Here is an 18,695-nt window from a genome sequence, read left to right as displayed (position 1 = left end):
ACTTTATACATTTTATTTTCATTCGTGATGTTTTAATTCAGTTGTATGAATGACTGGAAGGCAGGAAAAATAAATGTTATTTTCAAAAAAGATTTTGTTTATTGGAATTATTTGTTATATTAATTTTAACACTGTTTCAGTGTTGATAGCTTAACACTTTTGGGAGTTAAATTTACACTACCCAAATATTAAAAAATGTAACTCCTAGCAGTGTTACTTGTTACTTGTCTAATCCCTTAGTGTTAATTTAACTCAGTTTTAGGAGTGAAAGAGGGAACTTAGTATTAAATGTTTAACTATTTTAAGTTATTTAAAGTTATTTAACTATTTTAATTATAAGTGTTAATTTAACTCTGGAGAGCGTGGAGCTATATAAACATTCAAAAAGTGTTAAAATAAAAAAAAAACTCTAATAAAGGTCAGAATTAGATTGACTTCTATACTGAAAAGTGAAAAAATTGTCATTGATCTTGACAACTGCATATATTATTTGGATTTTAGCCAAAGCCTGACACGAGGTGGTTAAATATTGTGTGTTATGCAACAGTGAGAAAAGCAGACCCACAGAGTACACTGGTCAGGTAGGGGGAAGGGGGAAGGGCCCCCTTTATAAAGACCTGGGCAACTCTCAACCTCGTTGTCTCAGTTTGATCATGATGGCGAAACTGGGGATTTTGGTCGCTGTCACTGTGTTTCTGGAGACGGTCTCTGCGGCCTCTGTAAGAACTTGTTATCTATAGTGTGTCCATAGAATGGGTAACCCAGGTTATCTGGGTGGAGAGGTAATCTGTGCAGCTCCATACATATCAAATATGAATGGAAAGATAGTCAAAAGTATTTAAAATGCTATTATTTTGCACCCACAGATGCTATAATTCAGCTTTTATTCTTGATCAAGAAAGAATGATAATTTGCTACTTTTAGCCATCAATCACCTTGTTAGATATATTATATTGGAACAAAGGTCTATATGTCTATATCACAACATGTTTGTAACCTATGTATGTGTTTAAAGTGTTATTAGTAGTTAAGTGCTGCAGGAATTGTTATATTCCATGATTTTTTCCAAGACATGCCGAATTAAATCTGAGAAATCCAAATGAAAATCTATGAGCCAAATGTTGTAGGTGTGATCCTATGCATCAAGAATTACTTTCAAGCAAAATGTTTGGTGGAAAAATGCATCAAGTTGTTGCATCTTTTGTATTAATTTGCTCAATTTCCGTAGCTTGGGGTGGTGTACACAGAGGGAGGCATGGTGGAGGGGGAGAACATTCGTCTTGGGTTCCGCCGTCATATGGATGTCTTCAGAGGAATTCCCTTTGCTGATATTCCTGGAAGGTTTGAGAAACCTAAGCGTCACCCTGGCTGGGATGGTGGGTATACATTAATGAACTACTACTAACTACTGGAATTTAAATAAATAAAACTAATGATCTTTTCATTTTATTGATAAAAAAGGTTTTATCTTCGCTTCTCATAGGCATGACATCAAGGCAGAAACTGATTCATGTTTCAAAAAAATCTACTTAATGTATCTTGACATTTTTCAGAAGTCCTTCTTCTCAGACTAAAGTTAATGCACCACCTCTAGCAATGTGCATTTCTCATCAGGTGTTCTGAAGGCCACTGAGTACAGGAAGAGATGCCTTCAGTTGAACCTAATCATGACTGACACCAGAGGCAGTGAGGACTGTCTTTACCTTAACATCTGGGTTCCTCATGGCCGCTCAGGTAAAGACTCAATGAAGCTGACATAGCGTATTATCCATTTTAGATCCATACAAGTGGCTCTAATTTTCTTTCTTCTGTAGTATCCACTAATCTGCCAGTCATGGTCTGGATCTATGGAGGAGGCTACTTGCTTGGAGGCTCGATGGGCGCTAACTTCTTGGACAACTACCTGTACAGTGGGCAGGAGGTTGCAGACAGAGGAAATGTTATCGTGGTGACACTGGGATACCGTCTAGGAACTCTGGGTTTCCTGAGCACTGGAGATGCCAGCTTACCAGGTAGGTGCCAATTAATTTTCAGCGACACAATTTTACAGAGCCAGTATGTTTTATCCCTAAAAATAGTAATTAAAACTAGTGTACATTTAATGAATGTTATGTCCTACATAAGGGCTCTGTGTGTTTTTCATCAGGAAACTATGGTCTGTGGGACCAGCAAGCTGCCATTGCCTGGGTGCACAGGAACATCCGCTCTTTTGGAGGAGACCCAGACAACACTACCATCTTTGGAGAGTCTGCAGGTGGAGCTAGTGTCAGCTTCCAGGTGAGAAGCTTTTTCTTGACTTCTAGCTCATTGCATGCACTGCATCACAGCAAAAACACCTGTTAGGTTGAATGAAGCATTAAAACAAATGACTTACAAATGAAATCAAATTCACTATGATCTGTAAATATGAGTCTGACTTTAAGAGACACACTCAAATATATATATATATATATATATATATATATATATTTTCCCCTCTCTGTCTACCTAGACTCTCACTCCCCACAACAACTACACAACAACAAATATGCATTTTACTGATGAGAAATATAAAATCAGAAAATGGACATTTTTTTTTTTACTGAAGCAAGGCGAATTGTAGAATAAACTAACTACAGGTTAATTTTTTTTATACTACACAGACTCTCACTCCCCACAACAAAGGTCTATTTAAGAGAGCCATCTCCCAGAGTGGAAATGCCTTTTGCCCCTGGGCTGTCATCAAGAACCCTCGCAAGATTGCTGAAGAGGTACATAATAACTTCTCTGACATGTTTCACTTATTGTATGGTAGGTTTGACTCTCAGGAATAGTAAACCTCAGGCCGGGAAACAATTAAAGATGAACGGAAACTTCTTTCCAGGTTGCTCTGAAGGTCAACTGCCCCACTGATGACCGTATGGCTGCCTGTTTGAAAATGACAGATCCTGTGCTCCTTACAATGGCTGGTACCCTCAAATTGGGCAGTTCACCTAATGGTAAGGACAACGTCATTTTTTGACACTGTATCTGTGCTTCTTACTGATTCCTGATTGGTAACTATGATCTTTTCCCTTTTTCCTGACATCCACTGGGAGATGTCAAAGTTGCATATTTCAAATGCTTCACATTCTGTGGTAGCTTTTTAATGGCATAAATCCTGAGACGGAATGGTGCCTTTAATATTTGAAATGTAGTGCTATATCGTGAATGAAAAAAATATTTCTTGGTCTTGTGGTCAAAGTCAGGTTTCTTGTTGCTGCACTTGCAAGGATTGGTCAGAGTGTCTCTGTAGTGATGGCTGAACTGGGGGGATTGTGTGATCATTCTTTGTATTATGCCCAGTAAAGCTTAACACTGGCAGGGTAAATCTAAGTGTCTCCAGTTTACACCATCAAAAGGTCAACAGCAGATATAGCAAATGGCAAATAAGAATCCTGTATAAACATACAGTATTGATGTGTTGAATGTATCTGCCTCCATCAGCCCCCATTGTAGACAACCTGATCCTGTCAGCGGTAATTGATGGGGACTTCCTGCCTGATGAACCCTACAACTTGTTCCACAATGCGGCCGAAATTGACTACCTTGCTGGAGTCAATGACATGGACGGACACTTCTTTAGTGCTCTTGACATTCCTTCAATCAATTCCCAACTGGTGGATACGTCTATGTGAGTTCAAGCCATTATGCCATAATTCCATAATGTAAAACATTGACAATTCTGTAACTGATCTAATTTCTTTTCAAACCTTATCCTCCTTATCTTAGTGATGATGTGAAGAGGCTCCTGGCCACATACACTAAAGAGAAGGGCAAGGCTGGTTCGGATGAGGCCTTCTCCACATATACGTCAACATGGGGCACAAATCCCAGCAGGGAGATCATTAAGAAAACAGTTGTGGAGATTGGAACAGACTACATCTTCTTGGTTCCTACACAGACTGCCCTTTACCTTCATGCTGCCAATGCCACGTGAGAACAGGATCTTTCTATGTCACTGTCAGTTTATTTATTGGTGCATTTGTTCCTCATATTGCTTTACAATGTGAGGAATAAAAGAAAGTAAAGAAATCATGATGCTGTTAAATAGAAAAGTAAAAGATTAAGAAAAAATCTTTTAAAAAATCATTTTACACTCCATCAGCTTCAATTATTTAATGGAATTACAGAATAATGTGGTAAAATTGAATAATAATTGTATTCCATTTTTCATGTTTTATTGCATAATTTAAATTCCATCATGTAATGCATTTAATTACTTTACAAACTGTTTTTTTTAAACATACCAATTCAACTACTGCTTACTAAAAAAAAGTGAATTGTTCTTGTGGCACTCAAGAGCTCCAACAAATATGCTATTTAACAATATATATTTAATGATTTCATTGCCAATGGTCTCTACTGTGCTATATAACATAGTTGTTACTTTTTGTGTAAGTGCTTTACATTAAAAGAAAAGTATAATTTTTGTCCGTTTTTTGAGTGCCATTTTGGTCTTTTTGTAAGGTTACTTCCCGCTTTTAGTCATTGTTACACCCCTGCTCTCTTCTCGCCCCATCAAAGAACTGGTCGCACCTATTCCTACCTATTCTCTGAGCCCAACCGTATGGGTGGTATTGCCTTGCCTTACCCCAGTTGGATGGGAGCTGACCACGCCGATGACCTGCAGTATATGTTCGGAAAGCCTTTCACTACACCACTGGCATACTGGCCTCGCCACCGTGATGTCTCTGGATACATGATCGCCTACTGGACCAACTTTGCCAGAACTGGGTATAATTCTGTAGACATGAGACATGGAAACATCACAAGATGAATGAATTAAACTAGAATTTAAAACAAAAATAAAGAACTCATACAATTTACTTGTTCTTTTCTCTGGTTATATTTACAGAGATCCCAACAAAGGTGAGCTGCGTGTGCCCGTTACCTGGCCCAGATTCACCACCACTGGACACCAGTACCTGGAGATCAATTCCAAGATGAACAAGAGCTATATTAGACAGAAGATGAGGGTGCGCTATGTGCACTTTTGGACCAACGCCCTGCCCAACCTTCCCACAGTGATCTCAGATTAAAGATCACCTGTGCACCTGCAGTGTGGACCAGTAGAGCTATTACATCAGTATTGGTTCATGAAAAATAAATTGATGAATACTTACAATATTTCCTGTATTTTATTTAATCATACATAACTTTATTTTGACTCTTGAAAGTTACAATATATAATAGTAAACAAATATATTTTGCATATGTGTTGGGTTGTTGTTCTGTGGTATTTGTGGTATTTTTGTACCATACAAGGTGTGGTGGAGGTGCAATGTAAAACAAAATCAATACAGACAATAAAAAATGACAACAATGTATTTTATTAGTCTGTTGCCACACTGTCTTCATTAGCTAGCATACAGTTAGTCTAGTCTAAGTTTATGTAATGCAGCTCATGTTGTTATTGAGACAGAAGCTACAATGGACTGTAAAGAGACAATGGCTATTGTCGTATCTAAATCATTCTGAGTACTTCGTCTTCGGATAAAGTCAGGAGTTCCAAAAAATACTCAATCAAAAAGTCACCAGGAGCCGTACAGCTGAAATGCAGTTTTAGAGTTTTTAATGTCGACAGCAAAAACCCGGAGCCAGCATACACAGACAGAATCTATGCACAAATGACACAAAGGGCTAAAACTCGGGGCCTCTTTTATCCTGATCTATATTGCTGACCCTTGCAGAAAAGTTTCGACCCCCTCCCTCGGTGGAGTGAGTTTCAACCAATCCGCTTCTTTCTGCCCCCCAACCCGTACTCACGTTCTTCGCACCCTCTTTCACCTCAACTTGAACTCACGTTCTTGGTGCCTATCCTAAAGACGCCCTAAAACACCTTTTATGGCTCTTCCTTCCGTTTCTATGCTAGCAGGTGTTTTGCTATAGGAGATTTCGGATTACATCATTCTTCGCCTCCAGTTCCTGTACTTTTCCATTTACTAAGTGCTGCCCCCTATCTTCCTCCGCTGGTATTAACTGTGTGGGCAATGTTCATCACAGATTCCTTTGAGTACAATGTTACACAATTACTCTTATTACTGCATTCTTTTCTATAATACTAATGCTACTAATAATAATATAAAAGTATGGTATATATAATCACATATATTGTGGTTTCTCATACTTATTCAATTATAAGGTACTTATTCACTCACTAAATGCAGAATCACATACACCTTCTTCGTTTAACATAATGCCTTCAAATTTGAACATCTTCAGCAAATAATAGTCAACAATCAAGTACCCTTTTAGCAGATACAACATTGCTCATTGTTAGTAATTATCACCAAATTTTACACTACACTATCATGAGTTACTGCATAAAGGGTCACAATTTGGGTTTTTTTGAATTGTGAATCATTCAAAGCTATTCTGGTGGAGTCCATAAATAAAAATGTAGCGCTGTAAATGGGGAGATACCAGACGCAACACCATTTTGCTACAAAAAAGGAAACAAAAAAACAAACAGAAAGTTTGTGATTTGACTGTGACTAGAACAGCCAATCGCCACACTTTAGTTGTATAAATTGACTGCCATGGCAAAATAATTACTTATACATCAATATCCCAAAAGTAGGAATGAAACACCTACATTCAGGTTTATTCATTACCGCTACAAACACAAATAATTTTTTCTGTCTAGAAAACAATTCATCTATGAACACCACAGGCAGAGGTCTGCACCTTTTTGTGCATGAGGTTGGTTGTGCATATTTTTTCACAAAGGTCTACGTGAGAGGTATGCTAAAAATGCAGCTTTGAATAAAAAAAAAACAGAACAACAGTTATACACATAAATAATCAAATACGTCAATGACAGAGGTCAAATTAGACGTGTCCCCATCATATTATTATTTTATTCCTATAGCACAGCCTACATAAAATGTGTCAATCAATTTACATGTTTACATGCATGAGATCGAATTCAGCTAGCTTTTTCAACAGTAGCAATTTAGAGGCGTAGTGTTATTTGAGAGTTTTATCCAGGCGGGGAGTTCCGGTCCTCTGAAATCATGCCAACGCGGAAGTAACTTAAAACTGCATTCTATCAAAAGGCCACCAGGGGGCGATTGTTTTGGTGTCAAAAGGACTTCCGTCTCAATACAAGTCAATGGAGAATTCACCAACTTCTCACTTGATTTCTAACCTCAGTAAACGTTTTCAAAATGTGTTTATGGTCTCACTCGCTAGCCTTCTTCAATGCACTATGATGTATGACTATGATGTTCATTTGTGAAATTTTGGCCTCCCTGATTTTATATTTGACGATAAAGCAGGGTATGCATTAGGGCGTGGCTACGTCGTGTTTGACAGGTTGATTGGTACACAGGTTCAGGAGGGCGCCTCATGCCCCTCCTGATGCCCATTTAAGTAGAATCCGTGTTTTTATTTTTCCCGGTATGCACCTGAAATTTTCAAGATGGCGCTGCTCAGATCCGATACTATTGGCTTCCGAGCAGGAATGGTTTTATTTTATCTGTGTTGTTGGCTAATCTGAGAATCAGTCCACCTATTTCTGTCAGTCAACAGCAGCTTCGCTTCATTTCCAGCTTCACAAACACTGCTGGGCTTATTTTTCTGTATTGCCATGTGTGACAGTTATACTATTTTAGTCACATAAGAAATATGTGACTAAAATATTATTTTGTTAGGGAAATGTCATATCCACAAAGCCAAAATTTCAAAATCAACTTCATCAATTAAGTTATTTTGAAGTAAAATATTATTTTGAGTGAGTCCCTAAAATATATATAAAATAATCTAATCTATCTGTTATCAAATTTTATTCCGAATATTTTAATTCAAGATGTACCATTTTTATTAATAAATGTTTTCTCTATTGGAATTTTTTTTTTTCTTACTTCAAGTGCATCAACTATAATCTTGGATGGGGTCCCTAGCAAGAGATGAAGAATTGAGGATACAAATGCAACATCTGCTAAACAGGTTGTGAGTAGTACTACAGTAGTACCAAAGAACAGACACCCTAACAGATGCTGCAAGAACATATTGAAGGCTCACATGATTGATAGTCATGGGTATGTGTGTTTCATATTCTTTTTATTTTTGCCAAATAACTGCATGGCCATTTCATACAATTAGTTAATTTATTATCCCCTGTCAGACACCTCCCCACTAAAGCAATCAGAGGAGAGTATGCTCTTGGTATAGTGATGTTGTTCACTTCCCTCAATGATCCATATTCCAAGAAAGGCTATGTAAGTCATTATTATTGTTTACATGACATACAGGATAAATTTCTTGGCGCCTGAAAACAGTCCAAAGGAAAATTTGTTGAGTATCTGCAACGCCACCAAATAGCTCTCTTGACTTTTCTCTAGGAGGCCCAAATTTCCAAAGGACTTTGTAGGTCTGCCCAACCTGACACAAGCTGTGTCTCAATTCAGGGGCTGCATCTTTGTAAGGATGCGGCCTCGCAGTCTCCGAAGACCGCGTGCTACTGAGGAACCTCAGAAGGATGCATCAACCGTTGTGAAATGGGACGGTCTAGCCCATAGATATATATAGAACACTAGATGTCTCATTCGCGCTGAGTCGAACGTCCGCACTGGCGGCCATCTTGCTACGGGCAAGCTTTCTGGTGGAATCTGTGGTACCTGAGGTAAATCAGTGATCTGCACAAACGCTAATACTCTTATCTCGCTGAAATCTTGACGGATTTACAAACGGTTTGGTTTCTTACAAACGTTATTAACGTGGTTATAATTCTGGATGCTTAAACATGTTGAAATTGCAGCTTTTCTCTTCGAAAAACGACTTAATCGTGCAGCTTAGTTGTGTATCACGGCTAGGCTACTAGCTACTCATTAATTTTACAGCTTGGTTGCATCATGCCTTCAGTGTGCATATTGTATATAGTTCTCTGCAAACCTATGGTGGCATCATGCCTTCAGTGTGCATATTGTGTCTCATATTGTGTCTTACCTTTTCTCTCTATAGTATAACACTATATAGTACCATTGATACACTTATTAATACTAACCATCATGAAACTTATAGCAATACTAACCCACTCTATATCTCTCTCTCTCCTGAAGTCCCATCCCTATGACTGCCCTTTATTCTTATATTCTTTATATATATATATATATATATATATATATATATATATATATATATATACTTTATATGTATTGTTATTGTTAATCCTTATCATTTAATAAATATTTTTTATTGATTTCATCAAATTTTTTACATAGATGATTCTTTATCTCTGTAATCCATGTATACCTCCACAGTAGTCTAGTTCTCTCTAGAAGGTGGGGATTTCAACATGCTGCATTTCTTAATGTATATTTGTAAAGGGAAATATTGCACCTTTTTTTAATTGCAAATAGATGTCACTTTTATAATAGGAATATTACTAATATAATAAATGATTTTGAATTTTATTGTTTTAGTATAATTCGTTTAGTTTGTTTAAGACCTTGGTTAAGATAATTTTATATTATTCGCTTTGCACGGGGGGGAGGGGGGGGCGGCATCGTCCATCGGACCAACCCTAGTGGACAGTGGAGACCAGACCCCCAAACACCCTGAATACCAGCCCAGATGATGTCCCACTGACCACAGAAGACACCAGGGTATTTATTGTGGCATCCCATCCAGCACAGCAGCACTGCCAGGGACTCCTGCTCAGCCTATTACATTATTTTTTTCATTTTTTATTTTATTAATTTGTTATTTTTATTATTGTAAATAATTTGGAATTGTAGTAGTGTTGTATTTAATAATACACACTTTGTTAATAGTTTGTTCATAATTTTCTAATAATAATCTGTAAATAGTTATTTCTGATGTATTTTTTGTAAATAGTTAAATGTTAAGACTGCCCCCTTGTAGAGTTAAGTTTCATCCTTTGCTAATAAAAGAAAATATTAGAGAAAATATTAAATCCCTTGTTGTTCCTGAACAGTAGCACTTTATGCTGTTTGCTAATCCTACCCCTGTCCCTGACCTCGAATATTGCCTGTTCCTGTTTGCCTGTGGCTGTGTGGCGTCCTCCGGCTTCGATCCTGTCAGGAGAGCCCAGAAACTCCAGCTTAGTCAAGCTCATGTCCGTGAGTGCTACTGGCATAGTCTTACCTGCTGACAACTCTGTGTCTTCAGTGACCCTGAGCCCAGCCTGCCCACCTACACATCCTGCTTGATACCTGTTCTGTTACCTTGTGGACTATAAAATAAAGATAATTTTAAACTGCTCACTGGTGTTCTGTGCTGCTACTGGGTTCTACCACCTCGTTACAGTACGATCTGGCCAGCCATGGACCCAGCGCACAACACCAGTGAGCTTCCTGGACAGATTAGAGGGCATCCAGAGACACACCACCCTAAATGCCATTCGTGCTCAGGCAAGACAGTCTTTTGATGCCCAAGCAAAGGCATTAACTGGAATGGCTATGCAGTTGATAGCTGCAATCAGTGCACCAGCCCACATCCCATATACCTCCTGTTTCTGTTCCTGCTGGCGTGCAGCTACCCCCTGCTCCTGTTCCTGCTGGTGTGCATCTACCCCCGGCTCCTGTTCCTGCTGGCGTGTATCTACCCCCGGCTCCGGCCTCTGCCCCTGCTGACGAGCAGCAACCCCCGGCTCCGGCTTCTGCCCCTGCTGACGAGCAGCAACCCCCGGCTTTGGCCTCTGCCCCTGCTGACGAGCAGCAACCCCCGGCTCCGATCTCTGCCCCGGCCTCGGACTCTGCCGACGAGCAGCCTGCCTCGGGCTCTGCCTCGGACTCTGCCGACGAGCAGCCTGCCTCGGACTCTGCCTCGGACTCTGCCGACGAGCAGCCTGCCTCGGACTCTGCCTCGGCCACTGGCGACGAGCAGCCTGCCTCGGACTCTGCCTCGGCCTCTGTTGACGAGCAGCTACCCCGGACTCCGGCCTGTGTCTCGGACTCTGCTGACGAGCAGCCTGCCTTGGACTCTGCTGACGAGCAGCCTGACTTGAACTCTGCCTCAGACTCTGCCTCGCCTGGCGCTAAGCCAACCCCGGCGCCTGAGCTCCCGGTGGTCCAACTCCGTATTCCTCTTGGGCCCAGTGTGTGGACGGGTGGTCTTGGACGCCCGCCTCCGGTGGGCTCCCTTCTCTGCCTCGGTCGCCTTTATCCGGAGGGGTCCTGCCTCTGCTGACAGCCTTCGGAGAAGTCCTGTATCTGCCTATGCCTTTCGCCGACGGCCTCCAGAGAGGTTCCGTCTCCGTCGCCGGCATCAAGAGGGGTCCCGTCCCTGTCTTCACCTCCTTCGCCGGTCACCAGGGGGTTCCCATCTCGGATTCTGCCTCTGCTGCTGGTCTTCAAAGAGGTTCCGCCCTTTTTGCCAGCCTCCTGAAGTGCTCCAACTTGGCTACCAGCCTCCTGCTTGACTATGAGGGGGGGGCGAGTATTATTATAGTATTGGTCAACCTCATATCGTTGAGTGCTACTGGCAATGTCTTACCTGCTCACTGTCTTCAGTGACCCTGAGCCCAGCCTGCCCACCTACACATCCTTCTTGATACCTGTTCTGTTACCTTATGGACTATAAAATAAAGATCATTTTAAACTGCTCACTGGTGTTCTATGCTGCTACTGGGTTCTACCACCTCCACCCGTTACACAACCATTTGGTTGAGGTCACTTTGTGTTATGATATCTGGTCAAAAACAAAATCTATTTTACCCAAACGTTTTGGGCAATCTTTACCACTTGTATGAGGTATGTAATGCACAAAAAGACCATCAGATTGTTTTATGGTTGCTAGATACATGTTGTGCTAGTGTATAAACGAAGAATAACATATATAGAATAACAGAAGCTTGTTAATGACTGAGAAGTGTTGATATCCTCTCCAGCTTCCCAAGATCCCCATTGTTGCAGATACACCTTCTTTCACCAGGAGGGTTGAAGTCTCCAAAAGTCAGTGCATGTGATGGAGTTGAGAGACTTAAAATCTTTCAAAAGGTCATTTTATTACATTATAATTTGTCACATCACCTTCTGAGTCACATGTGTAAATGAAGGTTGTTAAAAAGTAGAGCAAATTGAAATGAAGTCTTCATAGGCACTCCCCTTGTACTAGCCAGTGACAATATGTTTCAATAGTCATTTCTACAGTATAATGTAGTTTTCTCTGTGGCTGCACTTTGTTCTTGTGTCTAATCTGAAGTTTCCTTATCTCAACCCTAGTCATGCTGCAGTTTGAAGGAGCAACCAGCAGGGTCAGTAGCCGCACCACCTCGCTGTTGTCAGAAGAGCAAGATTGACAGCTTCTACATCACCATGGAAAAGCATCTCATCCCATGCCAGGCAAAGTGCTCCCTTTGGGCATTTGATGATCTTTACAAAGCAAATTTTGTATTTAATGTGTCTTATGATGTTGCACTTGTGAATTTTTACACATTTCTGCAGACAACAGTGTAAACCATTGATGTGGGGAAAATGAGGGAGTCAACCAGAGTTAGACTTGAGAGCCAGACTTAACTAGCCGGTAGCGGTGGCTGAAACAATGCTGACCTGTTTCATGTGTCAAGAGTATCCCAGCTGTCGGCAGTTGATTTCACATTTAAGATTTGTAATGTGTGAGTCTTTTGTCAAATAAGTGACATACTTTTGGTATATGATCACTTTTTTTCTGACAAACAAGGTATTTTACAGAGAATTTTGATGACCATCATCATGTGTTCAGAGTATTATGAAGTGAGGAAAGGTGTGTCATAAAAATGTCAGTTTAAATTTTATTTCACTTTTACCATTTGATATTCAAAGCTCATACAATGTTTCAGATGAAACTTTATACATTTTATTTTCATTCGTGATGTTTTAATTCAGTTGTATGAATGACTGGAAGGCAGGAAAAATAAATGTTATTTTCAAAAAAGATTTTGTTTATTGGAATTATTTGTTATATTAATTTTAACACTGTTTCAGTGTTGATAGCTTAACACTTTTGGGAGTTAAATTTACACTACCCAAATATTAAAAAATGTAACTCCTAGCAGTGTTACTTGTTACTTGTCTAATCCCTTAGTGTTAATTTAACTCAGTTTTAGGAGTGAAAGAGGGAACTTAGTATTAAATGTTTAACTATTTTAAGTTATTTAAAGTTATTTAACTATTTTAATTATAAGTGTTAATTTAACTCTGGAGAGCGTGGAGCTATATAAACATTCAAAAAGTGTTAAAATAAAAAAAAAACTCTAATAAAGGTCAGAATTAGATTGACTTCTATACTGAAAAGTGAAAAAATTGTCATTGATCTTGACAACTGCATATATTATTTGGATTTTAGCCAAAGCCTGACACGAGGTGGTTAAATATTGTGTGTTATGCAACAGTGAGAAAAGCAGACCCACAGAGTACACTGGTCAGGTAGGGGGAAGGGGGAAGGGCCCCCTTTATAAAGACCTGGGCAACTCTCAACCTCGTTGTCTCAGTTTGATCATGATGGCGAAACTGGGGATTTTGGTCGCTGTCACTGTGTTTCTGGAGACGGTCTCTGCGGCCTCTGTAAGAACTTTTTATGTATAGTGTGTCCATAGAATGGGTAACCCAGGTTATCTGGGTGGAGTGGTAATCTGTGCAGCTCCATACATATCAAATATGAATGGAAAGATAGTCAAAAGTATTTAGAATGTAAAATGCTATTATTTTGCACCCACAGATGCTATAATTCAGCTTTTATTCTTGATCAAGAAAGAATGATAATTTGCTACTTTTAGCCATCAATCACCTTGTTAGATATATTATATTGGAACAAAGGTCTATATGTCTATATCACAACATGTTTGTAACCTATGTATGTGTTTAAAGTGTTATTAGTAGTTAAGTGCTGCAGGAATTGTTATATTCCATGATTTTTTCCAAGACATGCCGAATTAAATCTGAGAAATCCAAATGAAAATCTATGAGCCAAATGTTGTAGGTGTGATCCTATGCATCAAGAATTACTTTCAAGCAAAATGTTTGGTGGAAAAATGCATCAAGTTGTTGCATCTTTTGTATTAATTTGCTCAATTTCCGTAGCTTGGGGTGGTGTACACAGAGGGAGGCATGGTGGAGGGGGAGAACATTCGTCTTGGGTTCCGCCGTCATATGGATGTCTTCAGAGGAATTCCCTTTGCTGATATTCCTGGAAGGTTTGAGAAACCTAAGCGTCACCCTGGCTGGGATGGTGGGTATACATTAATGAACTACTACTAACTACTGGAATTTAAATAAATAAAACTAATGATGCCATGATCTTCTCTTTTCATTTTATTGATAGAAAAGGTTTTATCTTCGCTTCTCATAGGCATGAGATCAAGGCAGAAACTGATTCATGTGTCAAAAAAATCTACATAATGTATCTTGACATTTTTCAGAAGTCCTTCTTCTCAGACTAAAGTTAATGCACCACCTCTAGCAATGTGTGTTTCTCATCAGGTGTTCTAAAGGCCACTGAGTACAGGAAGAGATGCCTTCAGTTGAACCTAATCATGACTGACACCAGAGGCAGTGAGGACTGTCTTTACCTTAACATCTGGGTTCCTCATGGCCGCTCAGGTAAAGACTCAATGAAGCTGACATAGCGTATTATCCATTTTAGATCCATACAAGTGGCTCTAATTTTCTTTCTTCTGTAGTATCCACTAATCTGCCAGTCATGGTCTGGATCTATGGAGGAGGCTACTTGCTTGGAGGCTCGATGGGCGCTAACTTCTTGGACAACTACCTTTACAGTGGGCAGGAGGTTGCAGACAGAGGAAATGTTATCGTGGTGACACTGGGATACCGTGTAGGAACTCTGGGTTTCCTGAGCACTGGAGATGCTAGCTTACCAGGTAGGTGCCAATTAATTTTCAGCGACACAATTTTACAGAGCCAGTATGTTTTATCCCTAAAAATAGTAATTAAAACTAGTGTACATTTAATGAATGTTATGTCCTACATAAGGGCTCTGTGTGTTTTTCATCAGGAAACTATGGTCTGTGGGACCAGCAAGCTGCCATTGCCTGGGTGCACAGGAACATCCGCTCTTTTGGAGGAGACCCAGACAACACTACCATCTTTGGAGAGTCTGCAGGTGGAGCTAGTGTCAGCTTCCAGGTGAGAAGCTTTTTCTTGACTTCTAGCTCATTGCATGCACTGCATCACAGCAAAAACACCTGTTAGGTTGAATGAAGCATTAAAACAAATGACTTACAAATGAAATCAAATTCACTATGATCTGTAAATATGAGTCTGACTTTAAGAGACAAACTCAAATATATATATATATATTTCCCCTCTCTGTCTACCTAGACTCTCACTCCCCACAACAACTACACAACAACAAATATGCATTTTACTGATGAGAAATATAAAATCAGAAAATGGACATTTTCTTTTTTACTGAAGCAAGGCGAATTGTAGAATAAACTAACTACAGGTTAATTTTTTTTATACTACACAGACTCTCACTCCCCACAACAAAGGTCTATTCAAGAGAGCCATCTCCCAGAGTGGAGTTGCCCTTTGCCCCTGGGGTGTCATCAAGAACCCTCGCAAGATTGCTGAAGAGGTACATAATAACTTCTCTGACATGTTTCACTTATTGTATGGTAGGTTCAACTCTGCCTTTTCAGGAATAGTAAACCTCAGGCCGGGAAACAATTAAAGATGAACGGAAACTTCTTTCCAGGTTGCTCTGAAGGTCAACTGCCCCACTGATGACCGTATGGCTGCCTGTTTGAAAATGACAGATCCTGTGCTCCTTACAATGGCTGGTACCCTCAAATTGGGCAGTTCACCTGATGGTAAGGACAACGTCATTTTTTGACACTGTATCTGTGCTTCTTACTGATTCCTGATTGGTAACTATGATCTTTTCCCTTTTTCCTGACATCCACTGGGAGATGTCAAAGTTGCATATTTCAAATGCTTCACATTCTGTGGTAGCTTTTTAATGGCATAAATCCTGAGACGGATTGGTGCCTTTTATATTTGGAATTTAGTGCTATTTACTGAATGAAAAAAATATTTCTTATTCACTTGCAAGGATTGTGTGATCATTCTTTGCATTATGCCCAGTAAAGCTTATCACTGGCAGGGTAAATCTAAGTTTCTCCAGTTTACACCATCAAAAGGCCAACAGCAGATATAGCAAATGGCAAATAAGAATCCTGTATAAACATACAGTATTGCTGTGTTGAATGTATCTGCCTCCATCAGCCCCCATTGTAGACAACCTGATCCTGTCAGCGGTAATTGATGGGGACTTCCTGCCTGATGAACCCTACAACTTGTTCCACAATGCGGCCGAAATTGACTACATTGCTGGAGTCAATGACATGGACGGACACCTCTTTACTGGTCTTGACATTCCTTCAATCAATTCCCAACTGGTGGATACGTCTATGTGAGTTCAAGCCATTATGCCATAATGCCATAATGTGAAACATTGACAATTCTGTACTGATCTAATTTCTTTTCAAACCTTATCCTCCTTATCTTAGTGATGATGTGAAGAGGCTCCTGGCCACATACACTAAAGAGAAGGGCAGGGCTGGTTCGGATGAGGCCTTCTCCACATATACGTCAACATGGGGCACAAATCCCAGCAGGGAGATCATTAAGAAAACAGTTGTGGAGATTGGAACAGACTACATCTTCTTGGTTCCTACACAGACTGCCCTTTACCTTCATGCTGCCAATGCCACGTGAGAACAGGATCTTTCTATGTCACTGTCAGTTTATTTATTGGTGCATTTGTAAATCATGATGCTGTAAAATAGAAAAGTAAAAGATTAAGAAAAAATCTTTAAAAAAATTATTTTACACTCCATCAGCTTTAATTATTTAATGGAATTACAGAATAATGTGGTAAAATTGAATAATAATTGTATTCCATTTTTCATGTTTTATTGCATAATTTAAATTCCATCATGTAATGCATTTAATTACTTTACAAACTGTTTTTTAAAAAACATATCAATTCAACTACTGCTTACTAAAAAAGTGAAAAAGTGTTCTTGTCGCAGTCAACAGCTCCAACAGATACTCTATTTAACAATATATATTTAATGATTTCATTGCCAACTGTGCTATATAACATAGTTATTACTTGGTGTTTAAGTGCTTTGCATTAAAAGAAAAGTCAGTATTTATCTAATTTTTGTCCGTTTTTTGAGTGCCATTTTTTCCTTGTCTTTTTGTAAGGTTACTTCCCGCTTTTAGTCATTGTTACACCCCTGCTCTCTTCTTGTCCCATCAAAGAACTGGTCGCACCTATTCCTACCTATTCTCTGAGCCCAACCGTATGGGTGGTATTGCCTTGCCTTACCCCAGTTGGATGGGAGCTGACCACGCCGATGACCTGCAGTATATGTTCGGAAAGCCTTTCACTACACCACTGGCATACTGGCCTCGCCACCGTGATGTCTCCGGATACATGATCGCCTACTGGACCAACTTTGCCAGAACTGGGTATAATTCTGTAGACATGAGACATGGAAACATCACAAGATGAACGAATTAAACTAGAATTTAAAACAAAAATAAAGAACTCATACAATTTACTTGCTCTTTTCTCTGGTTATATTTACAGAGATCCCAACAAAGGTGAGCTGCGTGTGCCCGTTACCTGGCCCAGATTCACCACCACTGGACACCAGTACCTGGAGATCAATTCCAAGATGGACAAGAGCTATATTAGACAGAAGATGAGGGTGCGCTATGTGCACTTTTGGACCTACGCCCTGCCCAACCTTCCCACAGTGATCTCAGAATAAAGATCACCTGTGCACCTGCAGTGTGGACCAGTAGAGCTATTACATCAGTATTGGTTCATAAAAAATAAATTGATGAATACTTACAATATTTCCTGTATTTTATTTAATCATACATAACTTTATTGTGACTCTTGAAAGTTACAATATATAATAGTAAACAAATATATTTTGCATATGTGTTGGGTTGTTGTTCTGTGGTATTTGTGGTATTTTTGTACCATACAAGGTGTGGTGGAGGTGCAATGTAAAACAAAATCAATACAGACAATAAAAAATGACATCGATGTATTTTATTAGTCTGTTGCCACACTGTCTTCATTAGCTAGCATACAGTTAGTCTAGTCTAAGTTTATGTAATGCAGCTCATGTTGTTATTGAGACAGAAGCTACAATGGACTGTAAAGGCTATCATGAGGTACTGCATAAAGGGTCACAATTTGTTTTTGTTTTTTAAATTGTGAATCATGCAAAGCTACTCTAGTGGAGTCCATAAATAAAAATGTAGCGCTGTAAATGGGGAGATACCAGACGCAACACCATTTTGCTACAAAAAAGGAAATAAAAAAACAAACAGAAAGTTTGTGATTTGACTGTGACTAGAACAGCCAATCGCCACACTGTAGTTGTATAAATTGACTGCCATGGCAAAATAATTACTTATACATCAATATCCCAAAAGTAGGAATGAAACACCTACATTCAGTTTTATTCATTACCGCTACAAACACAAATAATTTTTTCTGTCTAGAAAACAATTCATCAATGAACACCACAGGCAGAGGTCTGCACCTTTTTGTGCATGAAGTTGGTTGTGCATATTATTCACAAAGGTCTATGTGAGAGGTATGCTAAAAATGCAGCTTTGAATAAAAAACAACAACCAGAACAACAGTTATACACATGCATAATCAAATGCGTCAATGAC

General features: G+C 39.4%; 2 protein-coding genes across 2 annotated transcripts; both read left to right on the top strand.

The window, feature by feature from the left end:
• Window positions 1-653: 653 nt before the first annotated feature.
• Window positions 654-5,060, top strand: LOC133995282 (bile salt-activated lipase-like). Its single transcript, XM_062434621.1, has 11 exons — window positions 654-719; window positions 1,229-1,376; window positions 1,615-1,734; window positions 1,815-2,012; window positions 2,147-2,277; window positions 2,643-2,750; window positions 2,864-2,978; window positions 3,466-3,652; window positions 3,751-3,954; window positions 4,546-4,755; window positions 4,877-5,060. The coding sequence occupies exons 1-11, from the start codon at window positions 654-656 to the stop codon at window positions 5,058-5,060; spliced, it is 1,671 nt and encodes a 556-aa protein (XP_062290605.1).
• Window positions 5,061-13,463: 8,403 nt separating this feature from the next.
• LOC133995274 (bile salt-activated lipase-like) lies at window positions 13,464-17,770 on the top strand. Its single transcript, XM_062434612.1, has 11 exons — window positions 13,464-13,529; window positions 14,046-14,193; window positions 14,445-14,564; window positions 14,645-14,842; window positions 14,977-15,107; window positions 15,454-15,561; window positions 15,682-15,796; window positions 16,212-16,398; window positions 16,496-16,699; window positions 17,256-17,465; window positions 17,587-17,770. The coding sequence occupies exons 1-11, from the start codon at window positions 13,464-13,466 to the stop codon at window positions 17,768-17,770; spliced, it is 1,671 nt and encodes a 556-aa protein (XP_062290596.1).
• The last annotated feature ends 925 nt before the right edge of the window (window positions 17,771-18,695 follow it).

Source organism: Scomber scombrus, chromosome 15, assembly GCF_963691925.1.
Source record: "Scomber scombrus chromosome 15, fScoSco1.1, whole genome shotgun sequence".
Taxonomy (NCBI): Eukaryota; Metazoa; Chordata; class Actinopteri; order Scombriformes; family Scombridae; genus Scomber; species Scomber scombrus.
The sequence above is the reverse complement of the archived record's forward strand: the minus strand, read 5'-3'. Positions and strand labels throughout refer to the sequence as shown.

Coding starts and splice junctions, on each gene's coding strand:
- LOC133995282 (XM_062434621.1), top strand. CDS start 654: ATGATGGCGAAACTGGGGATTTTGGTCGCTGTCACTGTGTTTCTGGAG. Junction 2,979..3,465: donor ATTGGGCAGTTCACCTAATG/GTAAGGACAACG, acceptor TGCCTCCATCAG/CCCCCATTGTAGACAACCTG. Junction 3,653..3,750: donor CAACTGGTGGATACGTCTAT/GTGAGTTCAAGC, acceptor TCCTTATCTTAG/TGATGATGTGAAGAGGCTCC.
- LOC133995274 (XM_062434612.1), top strand. CDS start 13,464: ATGATGGCGAAACTGGGGATTTTGGTCGCTGTCACTGTGTTTCTGGAG. Junction 15,797..16,211: donor ATTGGGCAGTTCACCTGATG/GTAAGGACAACG, acceptor TGCCTCCATCAG/CCCCCATTGTAGACAACCTG. Junction 17,466..17,586: donor ACCAACTTTGCCAGAACTGG/GTATAATTCTGT, acceptor TTATATTTACAG/AGATCCCAACAAAGGTGAGC.